Raw genomic sequence first — 18,190 nt, forward strand, 5'->3', positions numbered from 1 at the left:
GCTGGGAAGCTGCGGGGATAAGAGAAACAGAAGTTTTAGAAGTAAAGTGAGAGAAATAGGAATGCTGGAAGATAGAAGTAAAATGGGAGAAATAGGAATGCCCGGAGGTAGAGAAATAGAGAAATACAAAGGCCTCCCTACAACACTGCAATGTGAGAGCTTGGATTCGGTCTGCCCGATTAAGTGAGGCGATGAGCACGATGAGCACCTGCGGCGGCTAGCAGCTTATGCGCCGCAGGTCACCGAAGACAGGCACGAATTAACATCAGTAAGGCTTCCCCACAATACAACAATGAGAAAGCTTGGATTCGGTCTGCCTAATTAAGGCGGTAAGCGCCAGCAAGCAGCTCGACCAAAGCATGAGCTGCAGGTCACCGAAGATAGGCACAAACCAACACTAATAAGTCTCCCCCACAATACGGCAATGAGAAGGCTTGGATTCGGTTTGCCTGATAGGTTTTGTAAGCCCCTGCGGGCAGAGCAGAGCATGCGCTGCAGGGCACCGAACACAGGCACGCATCAGCGCCTAAAAACCTCCTCACAAATGGCGAAGAGAGGACCCGGATTCGGTTTTCCTGATTGATAGGACTTGTAAGAGCCTGTGGCAACTCTAGCAAGTAGAGCAGAGTGTGTGCCGCGGGACACCGAAGACAGGCGCGTATCAACGCCAAAAATAAAAAGAAAGGGGGATCTGTGGGGAGCAATCCGGACTAGACTGAGTTACTGGAATTAAGACTTATTCTATGCATCTGCTCTCCCACAATATGGCGATGGGAGAGAAGTAAACAGCTTCCGCACAGCTGCCTCCAGTTCAACTAATAAACTGTAGAACCTGCTCCTGGTTGGAGGAGAGCAGCATGCTTGGCGTGTGGGTAGCAGAGTTGGGATTGGTGGAGGAGGACTATAAAGGAGGAGAGAGACGGCATGCACAGGGAACATCTAAGGGGAGCGTCTGGCTGAAGGAACACCCGTGCAGCCCCCGAGAAAGCCGGCCGGCGGTGTGCCGCTCCCCTGCGGAAGTGGGGAATGTGGCCAGGGGGAACTGCCCTTCCACGGAGGTGGAAGGGATAGTAGCCAACCCGGGAAGAACCAGCAGCAAACCCGGGGAGGGCCGAGCAGACGAAAGAACAGCGCAGGGTCCTATGTTGCTCCTCCACGAAGAGGGGGAGCGACAGTAGCCAGCTAGTATACTTGTAATAATTAATCTCTATTACTAACACCATCTAATTCTGGCAATATCTCATTTTCTATTTGAGATTTTGGCGGGTTTTTTTCCCAATAATTTTTTTTACTTTGTTAAAAGCCTGCCAAATTGGTAAATACCTCTGTATTAAAATAAAAGAGTGAAATCTATCATTTGCATCAAAATGGTTTTAACCGGAGGACATCACGTTGAGTGAAATAAGCCAGACACAGAAAGACAAATTCCACATGTTCTCCTTTATATGTGGGAGCTAAAAGTTAAAACAAAAAAATCTTAAACAAAAAAAGAAAATCCTATATGTATCAGTTTGGCTGCAAATACAGTGTTCTCTCAGTAAAATAAAACAAAAGCCACAAGATTCATAATAAAAAATGAATTTTTGAAGACTTTGTATTACTTTCTGCATTTAAATTGGAATAAATTGTCATTTAAAAGAAACCATAGGAATACACACATTTGGCAACACACAAGAGCTGAACATGGTTTTCCTGCAAGAGGTCTGCAATAAGCAGGGTGACAGCTCCATGGCCAAACAGAAGCAGGTACCTAAGCAATTAAGTAAATGAATTTTTAAAAATCTTTGCTTTCCACAATTTCCTAACACTGAAAATAATGAAAAGCTTCACTTCAGCTTCCAGAAACTCGGGAAATTATTAGTTAAAACAAATCTGTTGTCCTACTGGCCTATACTTGGTTATAAATAGCAGTAAGACATGAGAACACCCCAGGGCACCAATGGACTTTCTAAATATAGGAAGCCTTTCTCCAAAGACTTTTGGAAGAATGCTATCTTTTGTGAATACTTGGCATTTATAAAGGGCACACAGACACTAAGGTCAGAGATCCTTAGACTTAGAAAATATTTAAATTATTTCTTTAGACTGAGAACCCACATTTCAGGGACATGAAAATCTAAGCCAATAGAATGAAATATTTTGCCCAACATCAAATAGCAAGCAGATAATAATTTTGATTTTCAAACCTCTCTGTCTCCTAATTCCCTTGAATATGATACATGACAGAATATAATAGTAACTTATTTTCATTGCCCTTAACCTTATATTCTCTCCATGCTGCATCTCTTTTGCTTCTCAAGGATGACATTAGCTGAAAGAAGGCATGTGCTGTAACATTTTTTTTTAAATTTTACATTCTTGAAAGTCACTTTTGAGAGTTATTTCTTTATGAGAGTTATTTCTTTTTCTCTCTCTTTAAATGACCCTGTATTTATAGTCTTTTAATGTGAAACTATTATATAACAGTAAGTACAGAAACACACTCTTGTACAGGAAGAAATGTAAATGTTGGTGACAATGAGGTGGGGAGTAGAGTTGATATACTTTAACAGGATTTTAAAATGGTTTTTAGGAAATTTGAGACGGAGGGAGGGAGACCCCATCTACTTGTTTACTCCCCAGCTGCTTGCAAGGCTGAAGCCTGGAGCCAGAAGGAACTCAGTCAGGAACCCAACTACTTGAACCATCACCACAGCCTCCCAAGATGTGCATTAGCCAGAAGTTAGAAGAGTGAGCAGAGTTGGAATTGGTACCCAGGTACTCTGATTTGGGTTGCAGATGTCTGAGCTAGGAACATAACGACTAGATCAGATGTTCTCCCTGGGGTCATCCTTTACAGAAGAAAGACAGAAGAGAACAAAAATTTAATTTTAAAAAATGAATGGGCTGATTTGTTCACTGTAGGTATCTGTAGAAATATTGTACTGCATTGTAAGTATTATATGTCAACCAAGAATTCTTTTAAATAAAAAAATTAATTTGACCAAAGAAAAAATAAAATATTTAAATGCAACAAAATTGAAAATAAAAACAAAGATCTGCAAGTTAGATGAAGTTTGGATACCGATTATACATTATAGCTTCCTTTAAATGTGGAGTAGCTTCCTTATTTGCATTGCCATAGCCTAGGGAGTAAACAAAGCACCCAGATTTTTATGTTTTGCCTTCTCATGTTAATTTCCTTAAGATTTCTAAAGACATGCTATTTTTAATAAATTAAAAATTGTCGGGCCGGTGCCATGGCCCACTTGGTTAATCCTCCACCTGTGGCACTGGCATCCCATATGGGCGCCGGGTTCTTGTCCCAGTTGCTCCTCTTCCAGTCCAGCTCTCTGCTGTGGCCTGGGAGGGCAGTGGAGAATGGCCCAAGTGCTTGGGCCCCTGCACCCGCATGGGAGACCAGGAAGAAGCACCTGGCTCCTGGCTTCGAATCAGCATAGTTCCGGCCGTAGCAGCCATTTGGGGGGGTGAACCAATGGAAGGAAGACCTTTCTCTCTGTCTCTCTCTCTCTCACTATCTAACTCTAGCTGTCAAATAAATAAAAAATTAATTAATTGATTGATTAAAAATTATCTTCTTAATTTTCCTTGCTTGTTTGCATTTTAATAAGTTGGTAAATGACATCCAAGCTTGGGGCTTGCATTGTGGTGTAGTTGGTTAACCTACAGCCTGTGATATTGACTTCCCATAAAGGCACTGGTTCCAAGCCCGAATAAGCTTCCTGCTAATGTGCCTATGAAAGCAGCAAAAGAAGGCCCAGTGCTTGGGCCCTTGAACCCACATTGGAGACCTGGATGACGCTCCTGGCTCTTGGCTTTGGCCTGGCACAATCCCTGCCACTGTGGTCATTTGGGGAGTGAACCAGCAGATGGAAGATCTGTCACTCTTTTTCTTTCTCTCTCGCTCTCTCTCCCTCCTTCTTTCTCTTTCTGTAACTTGGCCATTCAAATAATAAATAAGTCTTTTAAAAATGACATCCAATCTCAATAGCTGTAATTAACCATGTTCCAGTTAGATTTTGGTGTGTGCATATACAGCTACACATTTGCTATCAAATTTTGCAAATTAGTGGGCTGCCTTTTACAACTGATGAAAAAAGCTGTTAACTGAAAAGTTGTTATTGTCATGTAGACAAACATCAGATTTGATCATGGGACCAGCTATTGGTAAGATTACAATTCACCCCATGTGAAATATATGTGCAGCCAGATTGAACACACTGCTTTAGATGAAGTGTTTGGTTGGAAGTATAACCAAGTATACAGCATTCAACAATGTATCAAACCTGGTTTTTTTTTTTTTTTTTTTTGAAGCATTTGGCAAGTGCTTATTCTATGTGTTTATAGAGCCTTTGGTTTTATTGTAAAAATTTATGAGTTTGTATGAATTAAGGACATGACGTGATGGGCACCACTTCTAATTATTGTTCAAATGAGTTTGGTTGACATAACATTCCATGGAATTATTTACAGAAATTATTAATTCATTATGTTGAAATAAAAAAAGTTATAGAAGTTCCAAAGAAATTAATAATTGTAAAACAAGATAATGAGTTCAATATTTTTAAATATTTACTTTGTACCTTGCACTGTGCATAAAACCCTTTCTGAAATTTGGAGCACAAAATAGGAAAATAGAAACTGTATTCTCAGGTAGTTTATACTATAATCAATGCAGTCTCTATTTTGCCATATTTTCATTTCTTAGTTCATTCCAACATCAGTTGAGTTGCTTTTTATTTGTTGAAACCAACAGTTAGAATTTTTTTAAAGATTTATTTATTTATTTGAGAGGCAGAGTTTTGGAGAGAGAGAGAGGTCTTCCCTCCACTGGTTCACTCCCCAGATGGCCACAACAGCCAAAGGTGGGGCAATCCAAAGCTTCTTCCAGGTCTCCCACATGGGTCCAGGAGCCCAAGCATTTGGGCCATCTTCCACTCCTTTCCCAGTCCATTAGCAGGGAGCTGGTTTGGAAGTGGAACAGCCAAGACTCAAACTAGTGCCTACATGGGATGCCAGCACCACAGGCCACTAGTTGGCCATCACCAACCCAACGTTTAGCCTTTTAAATAGTTTCTGGAATATTTAACAGGATAAAATCATGTTAATTTCCAGGACTAACAACAGACAATAGTAACAATACTTGGCACTCATAGTAAAGTGTGTTCTTCATAAAGTTCAAAATGTCATGATTTTCCAGATCAAAACTTCTCTCTTGACCAATTGCTTACTTTACAAATATTCTTGTATTTTATGAATTTACTGATTCTACCACATCTTCTCATTAATATTTTAAAATATTTTTGAATAGATTATCTCGTTTTCAAGCTGTCTTGATGTTGATGCATTAATATGCATTATATATTACATATGGATGTATTTCTCAATGGCAAGCTATTACTTTCTTAATTGCATTTAAATTTGTTTAATTCCAATTACCTTTGTTCATAATTTCCTTTTCTCTCTAGAGCCTATTCTGTTGACTTAAAAATAGTCCAAAAGTTTGAAAGCCTGGTTTAAAGGAAATGTATGAAAAATCCTTGAAATAATGTAGAACAATGGCAGAGAAGAATATTCACCACTGTTCTAAAGGGCATTCTATTAATAAATTATTATTTATTATTATTTTATTAATAAAAATGAATAAAATATATCCTAACAGGACATAATAGTGAAAAACATTAATTATAATCCCAAGCAATGACAGTTTAGTAGTTAAGGCAGATGATAAGTACTACATAGGAAACCAGAATTTGCAAAGCAGATTAAATTGGCAGTGATGACACATATATTTAAAATATGTTAAACATAGTCATAGCAACTGTTTTTCTTTTTGGCTGAAAAGAGACATGTGGAATACTTAAGCATTCTTTCTATTGGAGTAGATATTTAGATACTAAATATATATAGAAAATACGTATTTGCAGAAGAGCAGATATTAATACATCAAAATGTGTGTCTTTAATTCTTGCATTTTTACTCATTTAGAACAAGAAAGATCACCAAATTTAAGTATAGCGTTGTAATATGTTAAAATGCTATCCTTAAACTTTTTATTTTGCTGTTCCTTTTGCATTCACTATTTTCTCATGTATTAAAAGTGAGAAATCTAGAAGTAATCCGAGATTCTCATCCTTGGACTTTTTTCCCCCCTTCATGCTCTCTAAATCACTAATCCCCAGCTCTCCTAAGCCAGATGGCTCTCTTTAATACACCCCTGCTCTGTCAGTCTCAGAGCCTGAGCCTGCCTATTAAAGTCACTTCTGCTTCGTGTGAGCAGGGCCCCACTCCATCCTAGGCAATTTGCACTTTTGGAAGCTCCATGCTATATCTCATCAAATAAAATATACCAAAGTCAAACGCAGTTTATAGGTGACTATATGAAAGCTTATTGCCATTGTATTTGAAAGGTTGTACTAATATTAGTGTTGGAAATAATTAAGCATGTTTTTCATTTCAGTTTTTGCAGGAATTTTTTTCATAATTTGGAACCATTCTTTTCAGATATCAAATGTTTATCCAGGTTCTTCTCAAATTCATAATCCTAGGCAATGTGTGTTTACTATTGTGCAACAGCAAGCCATAGTGAGACCACTTTGACTCTCACCCTCTTTCAGAAGGAAATCACCACTTGTCAGCCTAACTGGTTCCACTCTCCAGCTATGAGGTCTAAATGTCCTCCAAAGCCTTTCTGATCAGGAGGATCAACAAGCTGCCTAAGGGAGCTCTTCTTAAAGAATAATAAGGAGTGTTGTAAGAGAGTCCAAATCCCTCACCTACCCACTAATTTGTAAACGTATAAAACATTTTCTCTTCTATTCTGTGTAGAATAAGCTTTGTTATGGCTATATCCAGACCATCTGCTGCCCATCTCTGGAATTCCATTGCCATAATAAATTCTTTTAGTCATTTTAAAAAATTTATTTAAATTTATTTTAAAAGGAGAGAGAGAGAGAGAGAGAGAGCGAGCTGTCTCTCCCAGCTTCAGCCTGACCCAACTCCAACTGTTAGGGGCATTTGGAGAGTGAGCCAGATGGGAGAGCTCAATATATTAATATATTTTTTTCTCTTTCTTTCTCTCTGCCTGTCAAATAAATAAAAAAATTTTTAAATGTTGGAAAATGGTAACTGCTTGGGTGGGTAAGAGGTTAAATTACTTACTAGTTTCATGACTTAAGGTTTCTAAACTAAAGACTCAAATAATGAGACTAATATTTAATAGTATTGTTAAGGAATGTAAATTACATAGTCTATCTGGCACATATTTAATATTTTGGTCCTATGACAAATCATAAAGCCATTGTACAATAGCTGTTTCATTATTCTTTTATTTAAGATTTGTTTATTTATTTATTTATTTGAAAGACAGAGTTACAGAGAGGCGGCGGGGGGCGGGGGGTGTCTTCCATCTGTTGGTTCACTCCCCAAACAGCCACAATGACCAGAGCTGAGCTGATCCGAACCCAGGAACCAGGAGCATCTTCCAGGTCTCACACATGGCTGCAGAGGCCCAAGCACTTGCCATCTTCTGCTGCTTTCCCAGGAGCATTAGCAGGGAGCTGGATTGGAAGTGGAGCAGCCAGGACTTGAAACCAGCACCCCCTGGGATGCTGGCCCTGCTTGCCGCAGCTTAACCCACTATACCACAGCACCAGCCCCTAAAACCTTTCTTTTTTTTAATTTATTTGAAAGTCAGAGCTACAGAGAGAGAGAGAGAGAGAGTGAGAGAGAGACAGAGACAGAGATAGAGAGACAGAGACAGAGATCTTCTATCCAGTGGTTCACTCCCCAAATGGCTGCAGTGGCTCAGGTTGGGCCAGGATGAAGCCAGGAGCCAGGAGCTTCCTCCTGGTCTCCCATGTGGATTCAGGGACCCAAGGACTTGGGCCATCCTCCGCTGCTTTCCCCAGGCACATTAGCAGGGAGCTGGGTTGAAAGTGGAGGAGCCAGGGCTCGAACTGGCATCTATAAGGGGTGCTGGCACTGCAGGCAGCAGTTTAACCTGCTATGCAGCAATGCCAGCCCCTAATAACCTTTCAAAAGCAAACTATTTGAGATAGGAAAAAAAAGTTTTAGCTAAATAAGAAGGTATAGACTTTAAAACTTTTTCCTTGGGCTCATAAACATCCAGTAAGGGAGAAGGTAAGAGAAACAATTTAGAAAGCATCATATCATAGAGAAGACTAGCATCCCCAGGCTCCTAATGCCATTGAGGTTTTCATGTGAATATGTCCAGATCCCATTCTAACATCAGTGCTGCTGCTGACTATGTAAGACATTGGTCCAGTCAGTCAACTTCTTTTGTTTTAGTTTCTTCATCTGTAGTGTGCAAGTAGTATCACTTATCACTTGCCAATCAACAGTTCTCCAGCTAAGTGACTGCTTCAGCAGGGGCATTACAAAGATTAGCTTATAAGCCTTTTGAAATATTGAATAAATTCTGTAAAAAGCCCTATCATGAAGATGGAACAAATTATGTCATGCATTAATTTGCTATTTTAGTAATATATATTTGATAAAAACATTAAAAAGATGTAGCCTTCATTAAGTAAAATAGAATAGATTACAAGGAATCCTAGTGTGATTTCTAGTGCTATTGTCATTTTTTAATCTTACGTTATAATTGGGAATATACTGCAAAGTGTGCTAAGGAAAATGATTATATTCTATCCTTTTAAATTGATGAAATATTTTACTAGATCAGAAAATGGACTGAATATAAATAAGATAGCATGCTTTCTCAGCTTAGTTTTATTGAAACCAACTCTATGATCTTGAGAAAACCACTTAAAAATAAATATGTGGAGTAAGACAATCAAGAATAAATCTTCAAGATATCTTCCAGTGGCTCTAAGAGCAACATTCAAAATTCCATGTCAAGCAATGTGATGGTATCAAAAGTGAAAGGAAAATGAATCATAAGGAGATGTCAACTGAAAACAATTCTCATGTAAAACTGAATTAATAAGCACTATAATGAAGTGATTCATTCTACCCAGACACAGGGAAGGAGGAATGGCTTATAAGGTGAGCCTGAAAGAAGAGAAGGATGTTTGTTGCCATCTATTAGAGTAAACAGTAGGAAAATACAACTGAAAGGCAGGAATATTGTATATGGTGCTGTGGCTGAACCTCAGTGTGCATAGGAGAACAATTGTGGGAAAGGAGGATACTTACCTGGGTTGGCTCCAAACTCCCAAGAGGTTGTGCAAAAATTTCGAACTATGTTTTATGGATTCCAAGAAACCACTGAAGATTTTTTTTTTTAATCCTATTTAGGCTCTATCAGGTTTACTGTGGTAACATAAATGAGTAAGTAGGTGAAGAATATGTTTAGGGAAGTGTGAGTGAGTAGTTAGCCTACAATTACAATAGTCAAGAAAGAGATGATGAAACAGTGGTCGTAAGAGGAATGGAAATAAAGAATATTTGAAACATTGAATGGAAGAAAGTTAGCAATGAGGTTTGGAAAAATGTGTGAATGTGAAGAATTTGTGAGATGAAGTGATTGAAGATAAATTCTGAGATTTCTGTCGTAGATGACTGAGAAAATAGTGGTAACATAAACAAAATAATGAGGAGAATGAATAGTTTTTGAGAGTGAAAGTAGAGAGGCAGAGAGCAAGAGATTTTAGCTTAAACTTCTTCAATTTGGAATTTTTTTAAAGATTTATTTTATTTATTTGAAAGAGAGAGTTACAGAGAGAGGTAGAGAGAGAGGTCTTCCATCCACTGATTCACTCCTCAAATGGCCACAATGGCCAGAGCTGAGCTGATCCAAACCCTGCAACCAGGAGCATCTTCTGGGTCTCCCACGTGGGTGCAGAGGCCCAAGCACTTGCTATCCTCTGCTGCTTTCCCAGGAGCATTAGCAGGGAGCTGGACTGGAAGTGGAGCAGCCAGGACTCAAACCAGCACCCATTTGGGATGCCGGCACTGTAGGTAGGGGCTTTAACCTGCTACACCACAGTGTCAGACCCTAATTTGGAATTTTAAGGTCATCCATAGTAGAATAGGCAGTAAAAATTCTCAGATACTTCAGAAAATTATCAGGGCTGAAAATTACAGATTTGAGTGTTGCCAATATACAGGTAACAGTTCAAGCTTTTGAGGTAAATGGGATTACAAAACAGAACATAAAGAACAAAAAAAGATAATAGCTATTCTTTTTTATTATTATTATTTGACATGTAGAATTTACAGTGAGAGAGAGAGAGAGACAGAGAGAAAGGTCTTCCTTCCCGTTGGTTCACTCTCCTAATGGCCGCAATGGTCAGAACTACATCGATCCAAAGCCAGGAGCCAGGAGCTTTTTCCTGGTCTCCCATGCGGGTGCAGGGGCCCAAGGACCTGGGCCATCTTACACTGCTATCCCAGGCCACAGCTGAGAGCTGGACCGGAAGAGGGGCAACTGGGACTAGAACTCGGTGTCCATATTAGGATGCCAGCGCTGCAGACAGAGGATTAACCTAGTGCACCACGGTGCTGGCCCCCAGATAATAGCTATTCTTTCAAAGAAAAGAGGTATGCATCAGACGTGCGATAAGATTATGGGGAAACCAGAGAGCATGATGTCTTTCTGGGGTGGTCACTTTGTGCAGCAGTTAAGATGCTACTTGAGACGTCTGCATTCCATATCAGAATGCCTTACTTCAAGTCCTAGCTCTGTTTCCAATTCCAGCTTCCTGCTAATACACACTAGGAGAGGCAGCAGGTGATGACTCAAGCACTTAGGTCTCTGTCACCTACATAAGACACTCACTGAGTTATGGGATCCTGACTTTAGCCTATCCCTGCCCAGCTATTGCAAGCATTTGAGGATGAACCAGTGGATGGAAGATCTCTCTCTCTCTCTCTCTTTCTCTCTCTCTCTCTCTCTCTCTTTCTCTCTCATTTTAAAACAAATATAAAGCAGAAATGAAATTAAAAAAAAAAACAAGAATATAGTATCTTTGGTAGCTAAAATAGAAGAATGTTTCAAGGGGAAAAGAACAACATTATAAACTGCTGTATACAATTTGAAATGACTGACTATTGTAAAAAGACTATTGAACTTGGGGGCTAGTTTTTGTAATAATTTTTCATTGAGAAAACAATTCTGATAAATTGATAGATATGTAAGTCAAACTACAAAGGGAATTAAACCAACGGAAAGGAAGACCTTTCTCTCTGTCTGTCTCTCTCACTGTCTAACTCTGCCTGTCAAAAATAAAATAAGACATTGTAGTAGAAAACCTTCTTTTAAAAATGGTTGTTCATTTTATTTATTTGAAAGGCAGAACAAGAGAGAGAGCAGGAGAGAGAAGGAAATCTCCATCAACTGGTCCACACCTAAATGCCTGCAACATCCAAGGCTGGGTCATTCCGAAGTCAGGAGCCAGCATCTCCATCTGGGTCTCCCATGGAGGTGGCAGAGACTCAAGTACTTGAGCCATCATCTGCTGCCTCACATGAGCATTAGCAGGAAGCTGGGTTGGAAGGCAGGGGCTTGGACTGGAGCTAAAGTGCTGGGTGTCCCAATTGGAGGCTCAGCCTGCTGCACAACAGCCACCTCTGGAACCCCACACCTCAGGAAAAAAATCTTTATCTGCCTTGTTTCCTGTAGGTTTGAGAATAAATGGGAAAAAAAAAAAAAAAAAAGGATGAATGTCCTGAAGAACTTATATAGGTTTTTTGTTTGTTTGTTTTGACAGGCAGAGTGGACAGTGAGAGAGAGACAGAAAGGTCTTCCTTTTGCCATTGGGTTCACCCTCAATGGCCGCCATGGCCGGCGCACTGCGCTGATCCGAAGGATCAGGATCCGAAGGCAGGAGCCAGGTGCTTCTCCTGGTCTCCCATGGGGTGCAGGGCCCAAGCACTTGGGCCATCCTCCACTGCCTTCCCAGGCCACAGCAGAGAGCTGGCCTGGAAGAGGGGCAACCGGGACGGAATCCAGCGCCCCGACCGGGACTAGAACCCGGTGTGCCGGTGCCACAAGGTGGAGGATTAGCCTAGTGAGCCGCGGCGCCGGCCTCAAACATGTACAGTTAAAAGAGTTTACAACAGGGAAGAAGTAAGCAATTTCATAAGCATTTGAGAAATAGCTAGGGAATAGAAGAAACTCCAGAAACAAGAGGCAGAATTAAAGGAACAATAATAGGTGTGGGCGGAAATAAGAATCAAGAACATAAGTCATGTAATAATGCTGGGCAGAAGCACTCTTGAACAAAGAGATGGATAGCTTTCCTTGTGTACAGAGTAAGAGGAATTGAAGAAACTTATGTAGGATGATGTTAATTTTCTCCACAAAGTGTTTAGGTAGGATTTTCCACAGAGACTAAGAAAACAAGCTATAAATAAGATTTAAGGAGTAATGGGGGAAAAAAAAAGAAATTCTATTGTTTGGAATGATAAAGGGTTAACCAGAAGTGAGCAGACAGTTATGAGTATTTTTAAGGTCCCTTGTTGTCTAAATAGAAAGTGAAAACAGAGAGAGAGAGAGAGAGAGAGAGAGAGAGAGTCCTTCTGACTTCATTAACATTTATAGGCTAAAAAAACATTTATAGGCTAAGATTTTTCATTTTAAAGCCTTGATTTGTTAAATATTGTGTAGGCAAGGGAATCATCTTAGTCTAGGCTAAAGAAAGTTTGAGAGGAAAAATTAATTAAACAAGTTATGAGTTTACTAAAACAGTGTAAAAGCTGTCCATGTAAAAAAATGGCTGTTTGTACTAAGGATGAAAAAGCATGGTGGGGAAAACTACTGGCACCTTTGCAATAATCAAGTCATTGGTACTGAACTCTCCTAATAATCCTTATGCTTTATCTGATGAAACAGTTAAAACATTTTTTTTTAATCTCAACCCTTGAGTGTATATCTTTAATATTCTGTGTGATAACATGGTAATTTCCTGAAGCATATTTATACCCAAATACATAGTTGTCTCAAGCTAAGCAGTTTTGAGACTGAGAGCTGAACCAGACACTTTTTTCATAGATTACCATTTTTACTTGAAAGAACACTGACAGGAAAACTGTAGTTATTCAAATGAAGACATTTAGTGGAGTCTCTTGCAAATGAATTAAATGAGTTTGCTAATTTGAGGGAAGCATAATCCAATGTAGAGATGCTGCATAAATGCCTCTCAGGGGGCACACCCCCCTGAAATTAGAGGCAAGGCCTCAGTTTCTGCTCAAGCCAGAAAAGGCCAAGGATGGGCACACCACCCCAAAGGAATGTGGCAGTGGGAGCAGTAGGGGGCTAATAGACATGAATTGGTACCTAAATGGGCCTGTCTCTGAAGATTTACAACACAGCTCTAATCTCTATGTTAGACCACCAGATTGAAGTGCTTTGCCCAAATCCTTAAATTGTTGTATAACCTTGCCTACATGCCTGCCAGCTTGTAGACTTGCTGGTGGTACCCTCTAAATAAAAGTGGAGGTGCGCTCTTAGAATGGACGTTCCCGTGTCCTGTCTCCCCATTTGAAAAACCCTACAATCCAACAATAGCTTTTGCCAACTTCTGAACTTTGAAGCACAAAATACAATTTTGGATCACTTATTATTTTTTCCTGTCAAATTGTGAATTTCCCTATTAAAGACTTTCTAAAGACATAGATAGTGTTACTAACAAATGTGATACTGAATAATGAAATTTGCTATTATTTTGAAAATTTATATAACCTAGTTAACCAATATTTTCCAAATCACTAATGCCTAGCATATATAAAATATGTATAACAAAACATCCATTAAAACTGCAAAATAGATAACATAGATTATAATTTTTAAAAAGTATGGAAACTATACTGATATAGTTTTAGACTTCATATTGAAAGAAAAATCTACAATTAACTGGGAAAAAAGTTACTAAAATTCTATTCATTTTCAAAAATCTGTGTGAGAAGATTTTCTTTATATACTTCAACTAAAACAACATATTGGGATGGATTGAATGCAAAAGCAGATTTAAGAAACCAAATGTCTTTTATTGAGCCAGATATTTGCAAAATTCAGACCACAGAATTGCAAATTAAAACAAAATAAATAAACTTTTTTATTTTGGAAAATTTATTTCATTTTCATTAAAAATATTTATATAAACACATAATTATTTATTATTGATATTTTTAGTGTATTAGTTTAATTTTTCAGTTTTTTTCATTTCTTATGAGTTACATATTAATATAGTTAATCCACATAAGTTAAAATTCATAATTCTTCATAATTTGTGAGAATGTAACAGATGTCTGAGACCAAAGATTTCAGGAGCACTAGATTGAGCATATAGTAAACTACTTAAGAGCTTTTAACACACTTTACGATTTCATCAAGTAACAGTCAGGAAGTAAAAAAAAATTCCATTTGTAATCTTGGGACAGAAAGAATTTTCTTTCTCTTTCTTATCTTTTAAACTTAAAAGAAGTCACACCATTCATATTAGAGAGACGTCGTCAGTGCACGCTCATGACATTCTCTCCATTCCTTATTCCAAGTCTGTGAGTCTCATTTCATGTGCCCCATTTACAGGAGTAAAATTAGCATGTTATCCAGTCACCATTTGGCTCATGACTCAATGTCACTATAAAAATCATTTTAGCAGCTTCATAGGCCCAACTTCTTCTAGGATATACATCAATGAGGATCACTTTGATTTGCTTAATTTAGGAGAGGTAAGTACATACTTTTCTGTAGCCTCATGAAATCTATTTAAATCTGTACATTCTACTAGAGTAAAACTTTCTGGTTTATTGTTTTAAATAAGTTGTGCATGTGATATTAGCAAAGATAAAAGGAGTAAACAAGGAAAAGATTAACATGAATCATGAATCTCAGATAAGAAATTCATCATAGAAAGGAAGTCTTCTTAGAACACCAACATACTGCTTCTGTTGTTAAAGAAAGAAAAATGGAAGCTTTTGTAAGAAAGAGGAAAACAAAGAGCAAGCTTATTTCTTATTCATGAATTTTGATTGAATTTTGAGTTGTCAATTTTAGAGATATATGATATAAAGTTTAATTTAACTTCAAATAGTTCGGTATTTAAACAATAAAATGTCTTTTTTTCTCACTCCCTCAGGCTGAATAGTCATATAAGTTAATCTTTTATATAACTACACACAAAAGAATCACTGTATTATTTTACCTATGTACACTATTATTTTGTCATTTCTAGAAAACTCCACTTATAGGAACTTAAACAGGAAACTCTAGTGAAGAATCAAAGCCTACTTTTGATACATTTTCCAGGGTTTTTTTTTTTAACATTATTTTTGTAAGATCCGAATATGTGCCAATTTCTACTTTGTTTAAGCTCTATCCACAGCTGACATCTATTTGACTTTTTTGAACATTTATTTTGTCTTTGTTTTCTGAGGGGGGAAGGGAATGAATATCTGTCAGACATAAGTTTTTGGTGACAGTTGTCCAGAATTTCAAAGTAAAAGTAGAAGTCATCTATACAGTGTTGTACTTGGTGTAAAAGATATTTTCAGATCCCTGGTAGTCATATTGCTAAATAGAAGACCTGTGTCCAAATGCATGACTGAGAAAACAGCCACCATGTGTTTAAAAATAACTGCTTTTTGAGCACCTAACAAGAATTCACTTTAAAAACTTTTAATCATGAAGATTAAACTATCCTTATTTTTAATGTAATCATATTTCTCCCTTCATTCATGTATTTTGAGTGGGTCATTTGTTAACTATTGTTCTTTTATTGGCAAATAAATCTGTTGCCTAGAGAAAAAAAGAAACATAATAAAAATGAAGTATTATTTTTATAATAATAGTTGTTATTATACTAATAATTATAATGGCTACTGTAATGGAACAGCTAGTACTTAGTTTCTATGTTACTTTAAAGGTGTAAAATTGATGCACATCAGTTTAATAAACACATTTCAAAAATACTTAAGAGGAAGGCAAGTTCATAGTAATAAGATCTCAAAATTGTCCATACTGTCTTTTTATTTTTTTATAAAAAGCTTTTATTTAATAAATATAAATTTCATAGGTACAACTTTTGGATTATAGCAGTCATACTGTCTTTGAGTCAATCCAAATGAAACCTAACTATGAACACTTTAAAGGTGAGCACAGCATACATTTAAATCTTCCATAATCCTATTTCTGTCTCCTTGCGCCCATTACTTCAGAGTGTGCCGAATAACAATTCAAAGTAAGTTTTTGACTCCCTCATGTAAGTAGAATTGCCACCAAGATCTGTTAACAATGTGAAATACTCATATATAGAATATAAAGAACATCGTATGTATCTTCCTATGAAAAATGTCACAACTGTTCTCTGCCTTGTTCTTTATATTTCAAATTTCCTTAAAAGTATCACTAGCAAAGTTAATTAGATGTTAATCCCACATGCATGTATTACTATGGGAGCCTGCATAGGAAAATGATAATGTCAAAAAATCACAGACCTTTATTGCAAATGAAATGCCTTTTATGTAAAACCCACATACCTGGGATTAAGTCATGATCCTATGTTTTATTTAGCAGTCACTTAAAATCTCTGAGATTATTTTCTTCATCTGAAAAATGAGGAAATGTTTCCTACTTCATAATGTTGTTCTTACTGCTCCAAGAAATAATAGCGGCTGTGTTTTTTTAAAAACCTATATTTTAAGAAGCCATCTGAAAAGACAAAGAGTGATTATTGAAGAAAGTTTATCACTATAACTTCACCTATCCTTAAACACTTATAAGATACTTGGCAAATTAATGTGCATGTCCAAATCAAACCTTTTTAAAGTAACATGGAAGCTAAATATTGTGTTAGTTAATGGTGATATAGATAATGGAAATATCTTCACAACAAATAGCATTGAATTATTCCAAGGTCAAAAACTTTATCCAAACTCTAACTTACTCAGATAGGCAGCAGATCGGCAGAAAGAATAGACAAGAATATTATAGGTCCAAGTTCCAGGATGCTAATTAACTAATTATGTGAATTTGAGAAGTTTAACTGGGCTAAGTAGTCATCAGATTCTTCACCTATAAAAACCTTCTCAATTGAACAGATGAGCTTGTAGGATTTGATAATTCAGTATAATCAGGAAGCAGAGAAGTTCTCTGTCGCTACTGTGAAAAGTGACTCATATTTCTTCCTCATGGTCAGTTCTATTTATCACATCTTTTTTTTTTTTTTTTTTTTTTTTTTGACAGGCAGAGTTAGACAGTGAGAGAGAGAGAGAGAAAGGTTTTCCTTCTGTTGGTTCACCCCTCAAATGGCCACTACGGCCGGCGCACTGCACCAATCTGAAGCCAGGAGCCAGGTGCTTCCTCCTGGTCTTCCGTGCGGATGTATGGCCCAAGCACTTGGGCCACAGCAGAGAGCTGGATTGGAAGAGGAGCAACCGGGAATCCGGTGTCCCGACCATGACTAGAACCCGGGGTCCCAGAGCTGCAGGCAGAGGATTAGCCAAGTGAGCCGTGGTGCCGGCCTATTTATCACATCTTTTATTTAGCACTATGTAAAGGGGAATTTGCTAGGAATTGTATGTAAATATAATATTAGCAAAACACAGTTCCTGTCTATGAGGAGAGATAACTGTTAATTCTATTTAGCATGTAAGTTCCCTTTTTCGGGCAGAAATAGGGCCCATGGCGTGCTAACTAAAGAGAAAGGGAAGAAAAGTAAAACAGAACCTGAAGTTTGGTTGGACATTGAGTGATCAATCCATTTCAACAAATGAAATTACTGGGGAAAGGCATTCCAGGTGGAGTAGAGAGGTGAGCAAAGGCAACAACAGAAAAGTTCTGAAAAACCATCATGGGTACTCAGAACAAGCATGAGGACCAGTGATTGAAATTAAGACAGCAAAAACGGGACCTTTCCAGATTGTGGAAAATCTTAAAAGATAAGCTGAAACATTCAGAATGCGTTCTACAGGCTGGGGCTTTGACTCTGAAGACCTTTGAGAGAAGCTGAAATGTGGCTCTGTTAGCAGTGTTTTAGATATATTGGGACATGGAGAAATTTGGGAAATAAAATTCAGTAATAATACTAGTTGGAGCTTTCCCCATGTTTGAGGGGAAGAAATATGAATATATCAAATAAAAACAACATGGCCTGGCCAAATAATTAGACACGGATATCAAGGTAGGAAAATGAATAAAAATACTCTCCAATATGATGTTTCATGTTAATAGGAAGTGGGTGATGGCGTTAGCAATAAGAAAAAGAAA

General features: G+C 37.8%; 1 protein-coding gene and 1 long non-coding RNA gene across 4 annotated transcripts in view; one reads left to right on the forward strand and one right to left on the reverse strand.

Moving 5' to 3' along the window:
- PKIA (cAMP-dependent protein kinase inhibitor alpha) overlaps positions 1 to 18,190 on the forward strand; it is a 96,986-nt gene that overhangs the window by 66,006 nt on the left and 12,790 nt on the right. Inside the window, exons 1-2 of one of the 3 annotated variants that reach the window (XM_089335447.1) lie at positions 14,484 to 14,655; positions 15,999 to 16,074. The exons of 1 other annotated variant lie outside the window; for it this stretch is intronic. In XM_089335447.1, coding sequence (XP_089191573.1) covers positions 16,060 to 16,074 — 15 coding nt within the window. In that variant the 5' untranslated portion in view covers positions 14,484 to 14,655; positions 15,999 to 16,059. Of the gene's footprint in view, positions 1 to 14,483; positions 14,656 to 15,998; positions 16,075 to 18,190 lie in introns of those variants that run through there. One more of the 3 variants, XM_002710648.5, reaches the window with a different exon arrangement.
- LOC149126249 (uncharacterized) lies at positions 13,951 to 16,633 on the reverse strand. The gene is made up of 2 exons (XR_016235749.1): positions 16,462 to 16,633; positions 13,951 to 14,871 (listed from the first exon to the last, which is right to left on the reverse strand). It is a non-coding gene; the product is annotated as an uncharacterized LOC149126249 (long non-coding RNA).

The sequence above is a fragment of the Oryctolagus cuniculus genome, chromosome 6 (assembly GCF_051225735.1).
Source record: "Oryctolagus cuniculus isolate XC-2025 breed Fujian yellow rabbit chromosome 6, ASM5122573v1, whole genome shotgun sequence".
Lineage (NCBI taxonomy): Eukaryota > Metazoa > Chordata > Mammalia > Lagomorpha > Leporidae > Oryctolagus > Oryctolagus cuniculus.